Source organism: Xyrauchen texanus, chromosome 29, assembly GCF_025860055.1.
Source record: "Xyrauchen texanus isolate HMW12.3.18 chromosome 29, RBS_HiC_50CHRs, whole genome shotgun sequence".
NCBI lineage: Eukaryota > Metazoa > Chordata > Actinopteri > Cypriniformes > Catostomidae > Xyrauchen > Xyrauchen texanus.
In genome coordinates this window covers 17491067-17509775 of record NC_068304.1, presented here as the reverse complement: position 1 = coordinate 17509775, position 18709 = coordinate 17491067, and the positions used below count along the sequence as shown (strand labels likewise).

Below are 18709 nucleotides of genomic sequence, written 5' to 3'. Positions count from 1 at the left end.
AAATGTTTAATTCTCCTATGATTTACTCACTCTCATGGCATCCCAGATGTGTATGAATTTCTTTCCTCTGCAGAACACAAATTAAGATTTTTAGAAAAACATTTCACAATGCAAGTGAATGGTGAACAAAACTTTGAAACTTAAACATCCACATAAAGGGAGCATAAAAGTAATATGACTCCAGTGGTTTAATCTATGTGTTCAGACACGATATGATAGGTGTGGGTGAGAAACAGATCCATATTTAAGTCATTTTTGGTCTTACATTCTCCTTCCTGCCCAGTAGAGGGTGATATGCATGAAGAATGTGAATATCCAAAAGCAGAAGAAGGAGAAAGTGAAAGTGAAGGAAAAAGGACTTAAATATTGCTCTGTTTCTCACCCACACATATAATATTGCTTCAGAAGAAATGTATTATCCACCAGCCATCTGGTGTCCCTTTTTTTGCCCTTATGTTTATTTTGGAACTTCAAAATTTTGGCACCCATTCACTTGCATTGTACGAACCTGTAGAGCTGAAATCTTCTTTCTAAAAATCTTTATTTGAGTTCAGCAAGTCATACACATCTGGGATGGCATGAGGGTGAGTAAATGATGCGAGAATGTAATTTTTGGGTGAACTAACCCTTTAAGATTAAGATTTGAGATACAGACGAGTTTAAATTATATGTTTACATATGTATTTAGTGCATCATTCCTTGCTATTGGTTTACCATTTTTCTGTATTCCCCACAAACTATCAAGATGCCGCAGGAACTGAGTTATTTGAGGTATGTGATTTGTACAGTGAATTCTTCTCATCTTAAATTCACATGATTTGTGTTAACCTTGGTTGCTTTTATATTCCAAAACTATTAATCTCTTGTCAGCTGTTTTGAAGATGACTTGTTGTTTCTTCCTCCAAACTATGAAATCCACTAAGAAAACTATAATGGATTTGAATGTCCATTATTTAATGTATAACAGGCATTTTAGTCTAACCAATTACGTGGTTGATTTTCCATGATATTCTGATTAGTGACATTAATACGTTTATCACAGGATACTTTAAAAAAAAAACTTTTTGGATCCGAATGGTTTGCTGAGTCCTCAGAAGGATCCATGTGTTTCATAGACCATTTCACACTAACAAGTGATTACATAGATTTTCGTTATTCATTGTTGCCTTGTTAAATATTCAATGTTACTGGTGTTAACTAAGAACCAGATTATGTATAGCTGAGTTCAGTAGTTGTACTGTAGGCTGGGTGGTTCACATTGAAAGTGACACAGTAATGGATGTCTTGAATGACAAAGTGTATCACATCTGTACTTTGACCTGTGATGAAGTCAGAAGACAACTGTCAACAGTCCACAAACGTTATACTGCATGCTATGAACACAATAACAGTGTACTGTATAAATATAATGTAGGCCTCAGTGCTTAAGATGAATGAGGGGATAACATTTTGTTCACATAAGTTTATGTTTATTTGACAACTGAGCTGCATAATTTCGAACAGCAAATGTGTAAAGCATTAAAGAAATGAGCAGCATTCGCTCAGTTTATCCATAAAAAAATCCATAGATTTCTTCTACAACATGAACATTAAACATACAGCATTTTCACAAACTATATACATCCACATGCCACTGTTTAGGCAAAATGACAGTCGAGGCAAAGTCACTATAGGGGCATTGAAACAATGAAAAAATAAATGGCGGCTCTTATATCACTGTTATGCATTCATGAACTCATAAAAAATGAATACATTCAGTAAAATCATGAGCCTTCCATTACTGTCAGTTGTGACATCAATCTTTAATGTTTACACAAAGCACCTCACTATCTTCAGATCTATCCAGTCCAAAGTTTGTTTACAATTTTATTCATGTATCATGTTACAGTGTTTCACAACACTTGTACAAAACACAGCATGACCCCTGTTTATTAGCTTGCCATTTGAATTGTGACAGTGTTTCAGAAAGGCAAAATATGACTGATATAATCTCTTTAAAAGTTTTACCTAACTTTTCCAAACCAAATGGTGAGACACTAAGAACTGCCACTGTAAATCTTGAAATCAACCCTTGGATGTGACTTGAGGCAGCCAACAGAGGTTAAAGTGAGCTTCAAAAATCATTGTTATAATTACATAGATACATATAATCCAACACTTTCCATTCAGTTAAGAAGATTTCTTTAAGAAAACAAACATTGTAGTTTGAGTTCAAAGGGCGTTGTCTTAAAAATGAAGCGTGAGAACTGTCTTATAGGAAACTGAGAAGGCAAGAAAAAGTGCACTTTACCTCTGGATTAAATGACTACTTTTATTAGAATATATACAGTACAAACTTTATTTATCTACCAAAAGAACACAGATTACATTCAATATCAAAGTTCCATAAGGTGCTAATATACCTTGTATATTTCTGCTAGAGGTGCAAGCAATGTGACTGTCGCATGGCAGGGGGGGCAAAGATGTCAAACTCTTCAAGTTGGCAAAATGTTATCACAAGCTCTCTTAATGATGACTGACAGGTACATGGGTGTCCTTTCTAATTTGGAGTGTTGATTTCCTTCATATAAAAGATTCAAATGTTCATATGAATTGCTTGGGGGAGAGAGAGAGACGGGGGTGCTGTAACATTACATCAGAGGATTGCTGCTCACATGATGTTTATCACCACCCCTACCAGAGGAGCATCTCAAAGAATGTTGAGGTATTTAAGTAACTCTTTCAAGCACTGAACATTAAAAGAGAAAACATGACTGTTTCCAGTCTGACTAGCAAAGAGAAAGTTATCTGACAAATACGGCAGCAGTCACACCAGCCTGCTTGAGGTCAGTATCAGACATTACATCCAATATGTCCAATATGTGAATTCCAAATCTTTGAAAAGAACTCCCGCTACATAAGCAGTGTTCTATAGCTTAAAGATGATTATGACGTATTGCACTAAACTATGTTTTTTTTTTTTATTATTAAAAATAAAATAAAAAAAAACAATCACAACAACATAATCCCAGATCAAAGTCTCAGATTTGTACATATTTTCAGTCATAACCAATATGCTGTTGGATGGCAAGACGTAAAGGTCCATCAGGTTTTGATTTTCATTCAAATATCTTCAAATGGCTGTTACAACGTCCCCATTCTCCCCTTAAAAACTAAATAGCAAATTTGTTGTGAGACTTGGTTTTTCGTCTACTTAATTTAATAATGAAAAAAAAAATAATAATAAAAAATAAACAGCCTTTGTTTAATACTCAATAGTGGCAATTAAATTAAGGAACAGATAAATAGAAGCAATTATACAAGCAAACTAGAGATTAAAATATCAGTAACACTTTACAATTAGGTTCCATTTGTTAACACTAGTTAATAACATTAGTTAACATGAACTAACAATAAGCAATACTTTTACAGCTTTTATTAATATTGGTTAATGTTACTTTCAACATATAGGCATTTGTATAGCATTTTGTTAACATAAGTTATTGCAGCATGAACTAACTATGAACAATAATATTTACATTAACTAACATCAACAAACATTAATAAATGCTGTAAAAAATATATTGTTCATGGTTTGTTCAATGATACCTAATGCATTAGCTAATGTTAACGAATAGAACCCTATTGTAAAGTGTTACCAAAATGTCTAGCTTTATGTAGCATCATTTTCGTTTCTTTGGGGCAGATGACCAGCGTCACTCTCTGAGCCATGTTCCCCAGACACAGGAGAGGCCAGCTCGACCTCGTTTGACATCTCATCATCGGGAGATGTCGGGTCGTTGTCTTGAGAGGATGCTGAGTCAAATACCGTGCTCTTATCTAGGGAAACTCCGGGGAACGCGATGGCTGCGGCGGCCGCGGCAGACGCGTGCGCGGGGATCCCGGGGTAAAGCCAGGGGAACGGGGTGGTCAGCGCCGCAGCTGCAGCTGCTGGATACACAAGCTTCTCCAAATGACTTTTGTCAAATAAAGGCATGTACGATGCCGCCGCGGACGGGTTTATGAAATAAAACGGCATGCAAAACGGCGTTTGCTGTCCACCGGTCATTCCCATTAATGAGTTCATAAACGCCACGTCCGGCCGGTTATGGGCAGAATCTGCGCAAGACGCACCGCTCGCAGACCAGTTCATTTTGGGTTTCTTGGTGACGCGCTCGTCTCCGAACTCCTGCTTGATTTTAACTCCTTTCGCCGCGTCGAATCCTTTCTCGCATTTACCGTCGCCTTTCTCCGCCTCTCCTCCGTAGCCGCTGTCGGTGTCCGTGTCGTTCTCGTTCAGCTCGAGGTTCTGAGTCCTCTGGATGACGGGGACGCAGTTGGCTTGAGCATCTCTCTGAGTTTCCCGCTCTTGAGAGTCGTCGCACGGCGACGGCTGCTGCAGGAGTCTCGCGCCCGGCTGGAACTGCGCGGAAACTTTGTGCAAGTGGTTGATGAATCGCGTGCACCTCTGCTCGCGCGCCGTCCAGTTCTCCACCTTGTTCAGATACTGTAGGACCTCTTTGGCACAAGCTTGAAAGCCTGAGTGAAAAGCGTCCAAGTCTGCCTGGAGAGAGGACTTCAACGATCGTCCTGTCATATAAATGAGAAAGAAATCTTGTCATATAAATAGGCATAGATAGATAGATAGATAGATAGATAGATAGATAGATAGATAGATAGATAGATAGATAGATAGATAGATAGATAGATTGATTCTATAATTAATGTGGTATTGATGTTTCTCTGATTGCAACTGTGTGGGTTCGTTGTTTGTGATTATGTAATTCAGCCTACCATTCTGCAAAGCGATGATCTTCTGGTGCTGTTGCTCTGTGACAACTGTCAAAGCGTTCAAATGCTTGAGCGTCAATTCAAGAACAACTGCTTTTTCCAAGTGACCCAGGGTCTGTCAGACATAACAAACATTTACTTAACTGATTTCAAGATCTATACCTTTTACATAGGCCTACTTCATAAGTTTGCTTATGTGACTGAGATAAAATCAAATACACCACATTTTCACATGCTTGAACAAAGTTCAGTTTAGCTTACCGTGAGTTTGAGGTGTTCAGGTAATAAATCTTTCAGTTGTCCAATACATTCATTTATTCTGTCCCTCCTCTTTTTCTCTATCAGTCTGTGTGGTAACTTGTAAGCATCCTGTGAATTAGAAGCAGCCATTGTCAATGCAGGGGAAAAAATATTCCCAAAGGTAACAATTAATATGAGCACTCGGATCCTTGATAGCAAGTGACACCAAACGTGTTATCTGAATCTGACAGACATCACGTTTTCATCACGGGTCCACAGTTTGCTTACCTTTCCCTCTTCTCTCTTCATCCCTCTTTTCGATTTGCACATGTACAGAGACGAATATTCAACACTATAAAACAAGCAAAGCAAATCCATTAATCTCGCCACCAACCTCACACATTTGACACGTAAATATCAGTTAGCGTTAACAAAACAATCCGAACATAAAAATTACCCCAATAAATCTGCTTGATCCAGGAACTGTCTGCCCTGCACTCTCGGTATTCTTTCATCCATAACTTTGTTCCACTTTCTTGTGCTATTCTTTTGCGATGTTTTGTTATTCCAGTATAAGCGGAGCGGCAGCGCGTTGTGTCCGGTATCGCGCAGCACCTCGGAATGATGATGTGTGTGCGCGCGCGCGCACTCGAATGAGCTGCCACTTTGCCCAACACTCTCGCGCACTCACTCTGCGCGTGACAGCGCACGCGGGCCTCCAGCAGGAACCGCGCGCTGACTCACGTGTAAACTGCACCAGCTTGAGAGTCTGGAAATGAAACGGGCTCTCGATCTCTTCTAAAGAGATTTGCATAGAATTTCAGACGTTTGATGAAACGATAAACCACAGTATATCACTCCAAAGAATGAAATACATTTTATTTTTAAGGATAAGATTTTAAGTCTCAAGAAGAATAGAGAAATTTTGTCTATCTCTGTTTGGACACACCTACACGTTATTATTATTAACAATTATTATTATTGTTGGTATGACATAATTTATTTAGGATGATTCAGACATACTAAATAATATGTTACCTCATGAAGCACACTATTTTCGGTGTAGAAAATTAAGATAAAAATAATTTTGCATTCTCAACATTGCCACTTACATAACACTCTTAACCCATACATGCATGAGTATTTCACTAAACATAATTACAGTACATACTCGGATATTTAGCAGCCTGGCATGTATATCTATTACAAATGGATCTACAAAATTCCCATTGGCCTATAGTGTAACATTTTCATAGCACCATTTTCAAGACAATTAGAAAATAACAATATAGAATATATTCTTATTGATTTTCATGTTTTATTTTTCATATAGTGTATCAAAGAGGTGAAACAAACAGGTTTCATTACTTCCACACTAAAATTGTGTGAGACAAACCTGGCTGTCTTGAGCTACACATAACACATAATCTACACATTAAATGCACATAAGCTACACATGTGTATTTTCCCAGGCAATATTTGAGTCTAAAAAGATGAACTTACATTTTCAGTAGAACACCTAAATGTCAAAAGCCATATAATTCTGTTCATGTGTTGTACTTGCTATAGTTTACTTCCACGTTGTTTCTTCGTCAAATAGCATTGTCAAATGTAAACAAGCCATTCACTGAAACATCAGCTCCACCTTGAGTAAGAAATAGCAGGTATAATATGTATATGGTCACATGCATTTAGGATCCTGATAATTGACCATTGTCACACAGAAAATCAACATGATACTCAGTCATTTGTATGAATATAGTAATACATTTTCTTGTAATAAACGAAGAAATAGATATCCTGTGATTTTAAAATATATAGCCTATATATATTTTTTACAGTTTTGGCATTTATTTTGTGTTGCATTATTTATAAGAATAAGTTTGAGGAATACTAAAAAGGTATTGGAACAACAAATGGATGCACTACAGGGGTGGAATGAGGTCCCAGGTCACTAAAGACCTGAGGTTTATTAAATTCTTAATTGTCAAGGCTTAAACTGCATTTATTTTACTGGAATAAACTGGATCAATTTGAATTTTTCATTCAACAGTTTGCTAAGGAAATATTTGCAATTTTAATTTATAAAGTTCCATGCATTGCAACAAAAATAACTACTAGGTTGGCCATGTTTTAGTTTGAATGGAGGCCTATTGAGATTTCTTTGCTTATACTGTACATACAATCTGAACTGAGGTGTGACATAACACAACAGCACATACAAGGTCTCAATATAGTGTGGTTGAAAATGATAAACTCTTGATAAAGCTGTAATCAACGTCTGCAGAGTATTAAAAATAAAGATTTTTAAGAAAGTATTCTTGAATAGAGACACACATTATTTAGGTGCAGCACACATGCACATATCTACATAATTAACAAAGCAAAATGAGCTGCACTGTCTTATAATATTCATAACAGTTTAAGATTAACAGTAACCCTCTCACATGCATGCAGGTCACATAACCTCATCAAAATCATGTGACTGACTTCAGGCTGTTCTGAGTAGATTGCACAGTGTGTGGCAGGACTCAACTCGCCCACATGTCCGCCAGCAACAGGAAGTGTTTTTGCCAATGCTTGACATTAACTGTGCCTCTCTTGCACTCTGTAAAATCCCTTTTTACTTCTGAGTTTTAGGGAGTCGTTGTCGTGTGTTGGAGTCCCCCCTTTATGTCTTCCCTCCCCTTTCCTCCCCTCCCATCTCTCAGTTTTCCTTCCTCAGCTCTGTTCTGCTCTATATGTGGCTCTCACACTGCTTGTGGAATCTGCTCCAAATGTTTTCCATATTAGTTCAGAGCCTTGTATGTTTTCGAACAGCAGCACTCGAGCAAGGTTCACACAGAGCGAGGGCTCCAGTGAGGAGGGAGGGAAGGGCAGGGCAGGGCAGGGGGTGGCAGAGAACAGTCAGGCTAAGGAGTGCAAAAGAGGCTCCAAGCAAGTAAGAAAAGAAAGAACAAAAAGACAGAGGGAGGGAGCGAGAACTTCCAGTTTGCCTCAAAGGAAGATTAAGAACCTCAGCCCAAGTGACGAGGAATTATGGGGTCCGGGAAGAGTCCAGTGGGGTCCTCTGGAGGAGGCAATGCACCCCTTGGCAATGGGAAGAAGGGAAAAGCAGAAACCGGAGGCCCAGCTGTGGAGGAAGCCCAAATGTGTTGTGGTTGCCGTTTTCCTTTGCTGGTCGCTCTTCTACAGCTTCTGCTGGGTATCGCAATAGCAGGCGTGGCCTTCCTCATGATGGCCATTAGCCCCTCTCTGCTAGCAAGGGAGACACCCCACTGGGCCGGCATAATTGTAAGCAGTCTTCTTGCTCTTCATCATCCTCTTCCTCAACTCCCGGCATGCCTTGTTTACTTTTGTGGGGCCATGCATGAGGCCATCTCAGCAAAATACCTTATGGATCCATTGGCCACATGGCCATACTGTTCATAAGCATTACTGTTTACATAAACAGTAAGAATGTTCATAAGTATGCTGTTACAGAAACTAACTATTATGTGTGGGTGTGCATGCATTCTAAGTTAAAAATCATATTTTAGCAAGACTAGTAACTACATTCAGAACATATTAGATGGAATTCTGAGTAAAGCTGATATGAAGATCACCAAAAGAAAGTGTCATAGTGTAAGTAATCTGCACTAAAGATAAACACCCACAAGTGCTAATCGTACTCTGAAAGTGGTCTGCGGAAATGTAAAAATAATTTACACCTGAATAATTTTCAAACTACTGCTTAAATTTGCTCAGAAAAATATAAAGTCTGTAAAGACTAAATAACAGATTGTAAGTTTTAAAGTTAAGTAAACAGACATGAAAGTTTAAATGTGTAACATACACGTTGTAGACGTGTTCCAATAGCTTATTGAAAGCAAATTACTTACATTATCAGGAGGTTCCTCAGCTTCATTCTAAAAATACTGCTTTTGTTTGTTTGCTTTGACAGCTCTTAAAAGAATAAGTCAAGTCAGTACCTTTACAGACAGATGAAAACATCTTTAAAGGATACAAGCCAGCTCTGTACAAAGGCTGGGTATAGGCATGCATGTTCAGTCGCATACAGTACGTGACAAGAGAAAGAGTGCTTTAATATACAGTGTCTTTGCATGGATTGACTTTGGAATGGCATGCAGTACACAGTTTTTCATTCAAAAAAATGGCAGATGTGGTTTTCAGAAATAAATCATTTATATGTATAAATGTTTTCCATCTGAAAGAACTAAATACTAAATGAAATAAATGAAAATAAAATGCAAAGTAATCTCTTCAGTAATCAAAATACTTTTTTAATGTAACTGTATTCTAATTACAAATTATTTCAGTTGTAATTGTAGTGGAATACAGTTACTTACATTTTGTATTTTAAATACACATTCCTGTTACATGTATTCTGTTACTCCCCAACTCTGTGTGTGTGTGTGTATATATATATATATATACACACTGGTGGCCAAAAGTTTGGAATAATGTACAGATTTTGCTGTTTCTGAATGAAATTGGTAATTTAATTCACCAAAGTGGCATTCAGCTGATCACAAAGTATAGTCAGGATGTAAAAACAGCACCATCACTATTGAAAAAAGGATTTCTTTTATAAAATCTAGACATTTCCAGCAGCCATCACTCCAACAACTTATCCTAGAGTAATCATGCTAAATTGCCAATTTGCTACTAGAAAATCACTTGCAATTATATTAAACACAACTGAAAGCTATTTGGTTCGTTAAATGAAGCTTAACATTGTCTGTGTTTGTTTTTGAGTTGCCACAGTATGCAATAGACTGGCATGTCTTAAGGTCAATCTTAGGTCAAAAATGGCCATAACGAAACAGTATTCTCTAGAAACTATTTGTCAATCATTGTTTTGAGGAATGAAGGCTATACAATGCTTGAAATTGCTAAAAAAAAAATAAAGGTGTACAAAGGTGTACACTAAAGTCTTCAAAGACAAAGGACAACTTGCTCTAACAAGGAATGAAAGAGATGTGGAAGACCAGATGTACAACTAAACAAGAGGATAAGTACATCAGAGTCTCTAGTTTGAGAAACAGACAGCTCACATGTCCTCAGCTGACAGCTTCATTGAATTCTACCTGCTTTACACCAGTTTCATGTACAACAGTAAAGAGAAGACTCAGGTGTGCAGGCCTTATGGGAAGAATTGCAAAGAAAAAGCCACTTTTGAAACAGAAAAACAAAAAGAAAATGTTAGAGTGGGCAAAGAAACAGACCTTGGACAACAGATAATTGGAAAAGATTGTTATGGATCTTAATCCCATTGAGATTTTGTGGGATCAGCTAGAATGTAAGATGCGTGAGAAGTGCCCAACAAGACAGCCACATCTATGGCAAGTGCTACAGGAAGTGTGGGGGTGAAATGTCACCTGAGTATCTGGACAAACTGACAGCTGGAATACCAAGGGTCTGCAAAGATGTCATTGCTGCACGTGGAGGATTTTTTGATGACAACTCTTTGAAGTAGTAAAAATTCAAACTCAAATTGTAATAGTAATTGTTCGTGTTAATAATGTCCTGACTATGAATACTGAATGCCACTTTGGTGAATAAACGTACCAATTTATTTCCTTAAGAGCAAAATCTGTACATTATTCCAAACTTTTGGCTGCCGGTATATATATATATATATATATATATATATATATATATATATATATATATATATATATATATATATGTGTGTGTGTGTGTGTGTGTATACTGTATTTTACTGTCCCATTTTAACATTCTTTTCTCTTACAGTTATGATGATTTTGTTTTATCTATTATGTAACTTAAACACAAGTTAGTTAATTGTTCATGGTGTGCCTTCAAGCATGACACTGTGGCAAGTTTTTATAATCAAGACTTTTTGCAGAATGTTAATCCTTATTTTATCTGAATCACAGTATTTATAAACAATTTGTATGCAGACATTTCATCAGAAAATCTATTTTCTAATGTGGCAATATTGTGAAGCAATGTGTTGGAGGCCTATGTTGTTGGATACACACATTCAGACTCACACACAGAATCGGAGTTATGAGGTTGATCATCTTTGTGTACTGGCATCTCAAGATCAGCCTCACGAGTCCAGTGCTGCTGTTCCTGAAGAAAAATGCTTAGGTCACCAAGACTTCTCCAACTCTGCCTCTCCGCTTCAGAACTTGGGAAAAACAATCAAATTAGAGACCAGACGTTAGTCACAAGACTCCAATCATGTGAGAGAAAGAGCGGGGAATAGAGAGAGAGACAGAATAAAAAAGTGAGATAAAGAGCATGAGAGATAAGGATATATTGGAGGGTGGGGGGGTCAAACTATTCAATTTGCAACGGCAGTCAATGTATTATCAGATGACAACTGAATGCTGAGTTGCACAATGCTGATTACAATAAGGGTTATGGGTGGATCATGACAAGCCTAGCAGTCACAGAACTGAGGAGGCCTGCTGCAATGCAAATGAGATTAGAGCAATCCAGTAGACTGGTATCTGTTCATAAATTGGCAACAATGGCAACATTTTTCAACAACAGATTGTAAAATGAACATGATAATGATGTTCGTGTAGAGGCTGCCATGCTCAAACCGCTGTAACTAAAATGGTTCAATATGCACGCATGATTTTTTTCAAATATGATGCAAGATTTGGTGACAGCAGATCTATAAAAAATCCACTGCATTGTGTTTTGCAGATGTGCGTGGTGTCTCTGGTGGGATTAATTCTCTTCTGCATTACCAGAGTACATGATGAGAGAGCATCAGCACAATTTATCACAAAGGTAAAACACATTGCACATTGCTGGTATTTGTAAATACATGTCAAATGGACTTTGTACATGAGCTGGTTACATAACACACAGTAAGTAACACTTTATTTTCATTGCAGTTTTAAAGCAGTGTTTGCAAAGTGCTTTATAGAAGACATACTTATATTGTGGCCCCAGAAAGTACATGGACACTTTCTGGCACAATTTAAAATGCATGAATGCCTTTGCATTATATAAAACAATATCAAACCAAGAGGCATTTAATGAAAAGACAGATAGCACAAGTATACATTTCCAGCAAAGCAAAAATATATATATATATCAATTAAATATCCATTATACCATTAAAGGGTATTTGGAGAATTCTTGGTTGTCAAATGCTATTAGAACATACCTAAAGTTAAAATACTGAACTACACCCGTGGTTACTCTGCTAGAGCATCTGTGTGAACTTGAGGAGGACTTACATTGTCTATAAAAGTAAAGTTCTGGGAAAAGTTCTGGCATAATTTGTTTGCAGATGCCACTTGGTTATATTATATTTTGTTATCTTATGCAATGCAATTCATACATTATAAATGTGGCTTAAGTGTCCAAAAGTGTCCATATACATTTTGGGGCCACTATACATAATTTTTCACATACATACATATATACAGCCATGGCCAAAAGTATTGGCAGTGACATAAATGTTGTGTTTCGCAAAGTTTTCTGTTTCAGTTGTTGTGGTGTTGATTCACATTGTTTCTAGATTATTGTGCAGAGTGATCAGATGCATTTTAAAATATTGAAAAATGCGTCATTGGCCAAAAAAAATTACTTTATCACAAAAAAACTAATTTCACTGTTTTTTGGCACTGGCACAAAATGACCAGCTAACATCATTTCACTAATCATATCAGCAGCACCTGGGAAAGTGTGAACAAATAATAGTCAGGTGAAATCCCTCTATCATTCTGATTGGATTATAAGAGCAGACTAATTGCTATAAAAGGAGGGCAGAGATGCTGCCAATCATTGTGTTCTTGTTCGCAATGGTTACCTCTAAAAAAAGACGTGCAGCCATCATCTTTGCATCAAAATGGCCTCACATGCAAGGAAATTGCTGCAAAGAATATTGCACCTGAAAGAACCATTTACCAGATCCTGAAGAACTTCAAGGAGAGAGGTTCAACTGCAGTGAAGAAGGCTTCAGGATGTCAAAGACTGTCCAGCAAGCACCAGGACAGTCTCCTCCTGAGGAGTCAGTTACAGAATCATGTCACCACCAGTGCAGAACTTGCTCAATATCGGCAGCAGGTTGGTGTGAGTGCATCTTCACGCACTGTGAGGCGAAGACTTTTGGGCAATGGCCTGGTGTCAAGAAGGGCAGCACAGAAGGCCCTTCTCTCCAAGAAAAACATCAAGGACAGACTGGAATTCTGCAGTAAGTACAAGGATTGGACAGCAGAAGACTGGTGCAAAGTTATTTTCTCTGATGAAGCCCCCTTCCGACTGTTTGGGACATCTGGAAAATTGATAGTCCGGAGAAGAAAAGGTGAACGCTACCATGAGTCCTGTGTCGTGCCAACAGTGAAGCATCCTGAGACCATCCATGTGTGGTGTTGCTTTTCATCCAAGGCAGTGGCAGTAAAAGAATGGTATCAAAACGTCCTGCAAGAGCAACTTCTCCCAACGATCCAGGAGCAATTTGGTGATGAACTGTGCATTTTCCAGCATGATGGAGCACCATGTCACAAGGCAAGAGTGAGAATGAAGTGGCTCGTAGATCATTACATTTAAATTTTGCATCCGTGGCCAGGCAACTCCCTGGATCATAATCCCATAGAGAACCTGTGGTCAGTCCTCAAAAGGCGAGTGGATTTGGCACAGAAGCTGATATCCAGCATGCCAAAGTGAATGGCAGAGGTTATGAAGAACAAGGGACAACACTGTAAATATTGACAATTTGCATATATTGAATGTTTTTGCCAAAAAAAAGCCTTTAAAACTTATGAAATGCTTATCATTGTTTTCCAGTATACCATAGAAACATCTGAAAAAAGAATAAGCAAATACTTAATTTATGTCACTACCATTTATGTCACTACCAATACTTTTGGCCACAGCTGTACATACATATGGAACAAACTGTACATACATATGGAATGAGATAAAAGAAACTGACAGAGTGAGAATAAAAAAAAACAACATCTGAATAGTATTAAATAATAACTAAATATTCTACTAAATAAAATGCAAAACCAAGTATCAACAATGTGGATAAATTGTATAGTTGGTTTAGCTTAATTCAATTGTTGATATTAGTTCCACACAATGCAAATGAGTTTCCTTAATATGAAATTAAAATGTAGGCTCTACTCAAATACTTTGTGTAGTGAAAACCTAAATGACATGAGTTAATATAACTCAGAATAACCAATTTTCATATACAGTGGATATAAAACGTCTACACACCCCTGTTAAAATGGCGGGTTTTTGTGATGTAAAAGAATGAGACAAAGATAAATCATGTCAGAAACTTTTCCACTATTAATGTGACCTATAATGTGAACAATTCAATTGAAAACAAACTGAAATCTTCGTAGGGGAAATGTTTTAATTAAAAACCTTACAATAACCTGGTTGCATAAGTGTGCACACACCCTCTTATAACTGAGAATGTGGCTGTGTTCAGAATTAACCAATCACATTCAAACTCATGTTAAATAGAAGTCATTACACACCTGCCATCATTTAAAGTGACTGATTAATCACAAATAAAGTTCAGCTGTTCTAGTAGGATTTTCCTGACATTTTCTTAGTTGCATCTAAGAGCAAAAGCCATGGTCCGCAGAGAGCTTCCAAAGCATCAGAGGGATCTCATTGTTGAAAGATATCAGTCAGGAGAAGGGTACAAAGAATTTCCAAAGCATTAGATATACCATGGAACACAGTGAAGACAGTCATCATCAAGTGGAGAAAATATGGCACAACAGAGACATTACCAAGAACTGGACATCCCTCCAAAATTGATGAAAAGACGAGAAGAAAACTGGTCAGGGAGGCTTCCAAGAGGCCTACAGAAACATTAAAAGAACTGCAGGAATTTCTGGCAAGTACTGACAAAAGCCTTTTCTTACAAAGAAAAAAATCCAAGCCCGGCTGAAGTTTGCAAAAACAAACATCAAGTCTCCCAAAAGCACGTGGGAAAATGTGTTATAGTCTGATGAAACCAAGGTTGAACTTTTTGGCCATAATTCCAAAAGGAATGTTTGGCGCAAAAACAACACTGCACATCACCCAAAGAACACCATACCCACAGTGAAGCATGGTGGTGGCAGCATCATGCTTTGGGGCTGGTTTTCTTCAGCTGGAACCGGGGCCTTAGTCAGGGTGGAGGGAATTATGAACAGTTCCAAATACCCGGCAATTTTGGCACAAAACCTTCAGGCATCCGTTAGAAAGCTGAAAATGAAGAGGAAGTTCACCTTTCAACACGACAAGGACCCAAAGCACATATCCAAATCCACAAAAGCATGGATTCGCCAGAAGATGATTAACGTATTGGAATGGCCCAGCCAGAGCCCAGACCGGAATCCAATTGAACATCTGTGGGGTGATCTGAAGAGGGCTGTGCACCAGAGATGTCCTTGCAATCTGACAGATTTGGAATGCTTTTGCAAAGAAGAGTGGGCAAATATTGCCACGTCAAGATGTGCCATGCTAATAGACTCCTACCCAAAAAGACTGAGTGCTATAATAAAATCAAAAGGTGCTTCAACAAAGTATTAGTTTAAGAGTGTGCACACTTATGCAATCAGTTTATTGTGAGTTCAGTTTGTTTTTCAATTGAATTGTTCACGTTATAGGTCACCTTAAAGGTGGAAAACGTTCTGACATGATTTATCTTTATCTCATTCTTTTACATCACAAGAACCTGGCATTTTAACAGGGGTGTGTAGAATTTTATATCCACTGTAACTCTCTATTGAACCTTGCCACTTGTTGCCAACAAGTCCAACATAACAAGTCTCCTATTTGTTTCATTTTGCATAGAAATATATTCAAATAAAACTTAATTTTAAAATGTAATCTCTCAATTCAGTCCCATCAAAGCATACTGTGAAATGTAAATCCCTTGACTGAATTAAGTAATACATAAATCCAATAAATAATATTCACATAGTCCCAACACAACTGTACGAAGTAAACATAGATAGATAAAACACAATAAAATTTAGTTTAGACCAAATGCTTAATAATTGCATTGCATTAGCAAGATTAAATTAATTGAGCAAGCATTAAAAATCACACTGAGTGAACACCATCCATTAGAAGTCTGAATCCATTTGAACATTTAATAGCAATGTGATCTTATCACTTTCTGATGACTTTGTTGAATATCACTTCTCATCTCAAACAAAAATTTATGAAGTTGATTTTAAGTGTACTGGTTTGGTATTTTCAATAGAGCTGCTTTGCTGCTTTTTTCAGATTATCCGGCAGCAGGTCTAGAATGAAATAATTATTTTTATCAAAACTGTTCTTTAATTATGCATCCCGTTAATATTTAATGGACCATTGACATTGGCAGTCAATGAGTCATCAAGACACACATTTCAGCTTAATTGAACAAGTATATGGACATTTTAGCCTATTTAAACTTGTTAATTTCCATTCATTTAATCCATTTAAAAATTAGATTTCAGGTCATGGAAGTATGCAGAATTTCCTATTAATCAAAGTTATATTAGTGCCCCTGCACCTACATATTCTGCAAAGCACTGCTTTGCCTTAATGGGATAATTCACTCAAAAATAAAATTCTATCATCATTTATTCACCGTCATGTGTTTGAAACCCAAATGACTTTGCATCTGTGAAACACAAAAGAAGATGTTACAACGTTAGCATCTTTTTTCCATACAATGAATGTGAAAGGTGACTGAAGCTAACATTCCATCTAACATCTCATTTTGAGTTCCAGGGAACAAAGAAGTCATAAGGGTTTAGAACAACATGAGGGTGCATGATTGATGACACAGGTTTGATTTTGGGTTGATTCACCCTTTAACCATTAAAAATGACTCTAGCCACTCTCTCACTTCCTTCCAGCTCCTCTACTTCCTCCTGTGCACAGTGGGGCTTGTCATCTCCGTGCTGGTCATTGCCTTTCAGTGCCACCACTTTGCCCTTTCTAAAGGCCTTACCTGCGAGGAAATAGGAAATGACTGCATGTGTACCCTGGACCGTGAAGATCCTATTGCCCGTACTTTTAACTACAGTGGTGTGACAGACTGCAGTGCCATCAGGAGCACACTACCAATGTACAACCTTCTGCAGATGGTCCTGAACCTGGCTCAGGCCATTGTCTGCCTGGTGGGGGCCTTCATGATATGGAAGCACCGCTACCAGGTGTTTTTTGCAGGGCTACAGACAGGATCCCCTTCTGCCCAGCAGTGGCAGAAAGTTTAGGGCACTGAGACGTGATCATGTGGAGTGTGGGTGTGTTTGTGCATTTAGGAAGGAAACTATTTGCTGCAATATCTGCCCCAACGGCAAACGATTGAGCAATTGATTGAGGCTGTGTTTGTATTGCAATACTACACAATTGTGGAAAGTTTTATGTGATTTTTTTTCAAAGGTATTTTTCTACATTAGCTTTTTGAAAATTTCCACTGATCAATGTAAACCATCTTTAGCTTTGCCACTGCCAAGGAGGGTATTTTTTATCTCTGAAACTAGTACATGACGCAAAACAAGACCTGTCGTTTCAAGAAAATGAACAGCACTATCAGTTGTTGTTTCTGCAATGGAAACAGTATTTTAATTTAATCGCCAGTCTTAATTGTTTGCTTAGTCAAAGAAAAACACATCAATGTGTAATCATTTCAGCTAAAATGGAAACATTATGCTGTTGATGTGCAGTGAGCTTCAAGCTTCTTTTCAATGAAATTATATATTTGTCAGACAATTGCTGGGTTTATTGCTTATACATCTTAATCTTTAAAGCTGACAATGGTGTGACTTTGCAACCCCCCCAAATAATTAAGCATTTCTACTGCTTATTATATCTTCTAATACGTTTTTTACTTGTTTTTTTTCATAGCCACAAGGAAATGTTGTTGACTATTGCCTTGCCATGAGATTACAATGTAATTACTAGTGTTATGGGCTGGGGGGGGTTTAAAGGGGTTCTTGGACAAACAGCAGGTCACTGCCTCAAGCTACATGAAACTGAATAATTCTCTTCCGTCTTTTTTTATTTTACAATGTATGATGAATTTGCCATAGAAGTCTAAAACTTATTTTGAACTTGTAGTAGAGTAAAAATTAAACAAGTATTCAACTTGAAAACTAATGCATTACGCTCTGTGCTCATCAAAAGTCATGTCTCTTCAAAGACGTCCATCAATCTAGTGTTAGGAAGAGATACAACATGATGCTTTGGCATGGGAGGGAAAAAAACAGCCCTAAATGAATGCTTTATATGACTCTAATTCTAATTAAAGACATTTACATAACTCTCTCCTCATCTTCAGATCAAATGTCCTTTAAAATTGATTAAGTGATTTACATGCTTTTTAGTTTCTGCCATGATGTCAATGTGAAATAATCCTTCATTGTATCGTTTCCAAAAATCAATTCTGTGTATCCTATCTCAAACACATTTGATCAAATAATATTCATATAATAATATTACTATAAAACTGCAACTACCATAAAGGAAAACTTTCTCTTGTACTTTATAAATAATCACTTTCCTAGCAGTGTAAATCTCCTGAAACCTGTTAAGAACAATGCAAAAAACAAACAAAAAAAAAAAAAAAATTCATTTGAAAGAAATTATGCCATATTGTTTAAACTCTAAAGTATATAAACATCATCATAGTATTTGTTGTTCTGCAATTAAATATTATTTAAAAAATATTTTTGTATCTTTTAATGTAATAAAG

At 37.3% G+C, this 18709-nt stretch overlaps 2 protein-coding genes across 2 annotated transcripts; one reads left to right on the top strand and one right to left on the bottom strand.

The window, feature by feature from the left end:
* Nucleotides 1-2914: 2914 nt before the first annotated feature.
* Nucleotides 2915-5859, bottom strand: LOC127623280 (class E basic helix-loop-helix protein 41-like). Its single transcript, XM_052097667.1, has 5 exons — nt 5468-5859; nt 5299-5362; nt 5032-5139; nt 4774-4885; nt 2915-4569 (listed from the first exon to the last, which is right to left on the bottom strand). Exons 1-5 carry the CDS (start codon nt 5527-5529, stop codon nt 3653-3655), a joined length of 1263 nt encoding a protein of 420 aa, XP_051953627.1. The 5' UTR covers nt 5530-5859; the 3' UTR covers nt 2915-3652.
* A 1901-nt stretch (nt 5860-7760) lies between these two features.
* Nucleotides 7761-18619, top strand: LOC127622874 (sarcospan-like). The gene is made up of 3 exons (XM_052096994.1): nt 7761-8304; nt 11698-11784; nt 16869-18619. The coding sequence occupies exons 1-3, from the start codon at nt 8050-8052 to the stop codon at nt 17226-17228; spliced, it is 702 nt and encodes a 233-aa protein (XP_051952954.1). The 5' UTR covers nt 7761-8049; the 3' UTR covers nt 17229-18619.
* Nucleotides 18620-18709: the final 90 nt, after the last annotated feature.

Coding starts and splice junctions, on each gene's coding strand:
- LOC127623280 (XM_052097667.1), bottom strand. CDS start 5,529: ATGGATGAAAGAATACCGAGAGTGCAGGGCAGACAGTTCCTGGATCAA. Junction 5,140..5,298: donor TGAAGAGAGAAGAGGGAAAG/GTAAGCAAACTG, acceptor TCTAATTCACAG/GATGCTTACAAGTTACCACA. Junction 4,886..5,031: donor CTGAACACCTCAAACTCACG/GTAAGCTAAACT, acceptor TATGTCTGACAG/ACCCTGGGTCACTTGGAAAA.
- LOC127622874 (XM_052096994.1), top strand. CDS start 8,050: ATGGGGTCCGGGAAGAGTCCAGTGGGGTCCTCTGGAGGAGGCAATGCA. Junction 8,305..11,697: donor CCCACTGGGCCGGCATAATT/GTAAGCAGTCTT, acceptor TGTGTTTTGCAG/ATGTGCGTGGTGTCTCTGGT. Junction 11,785..16,868: donor CAGCACAATTTATCACAAAG/GTAAAACACATT, acceptor ACTTCCTTCCAG/CTCCTCTACTTCCTCCTGTG.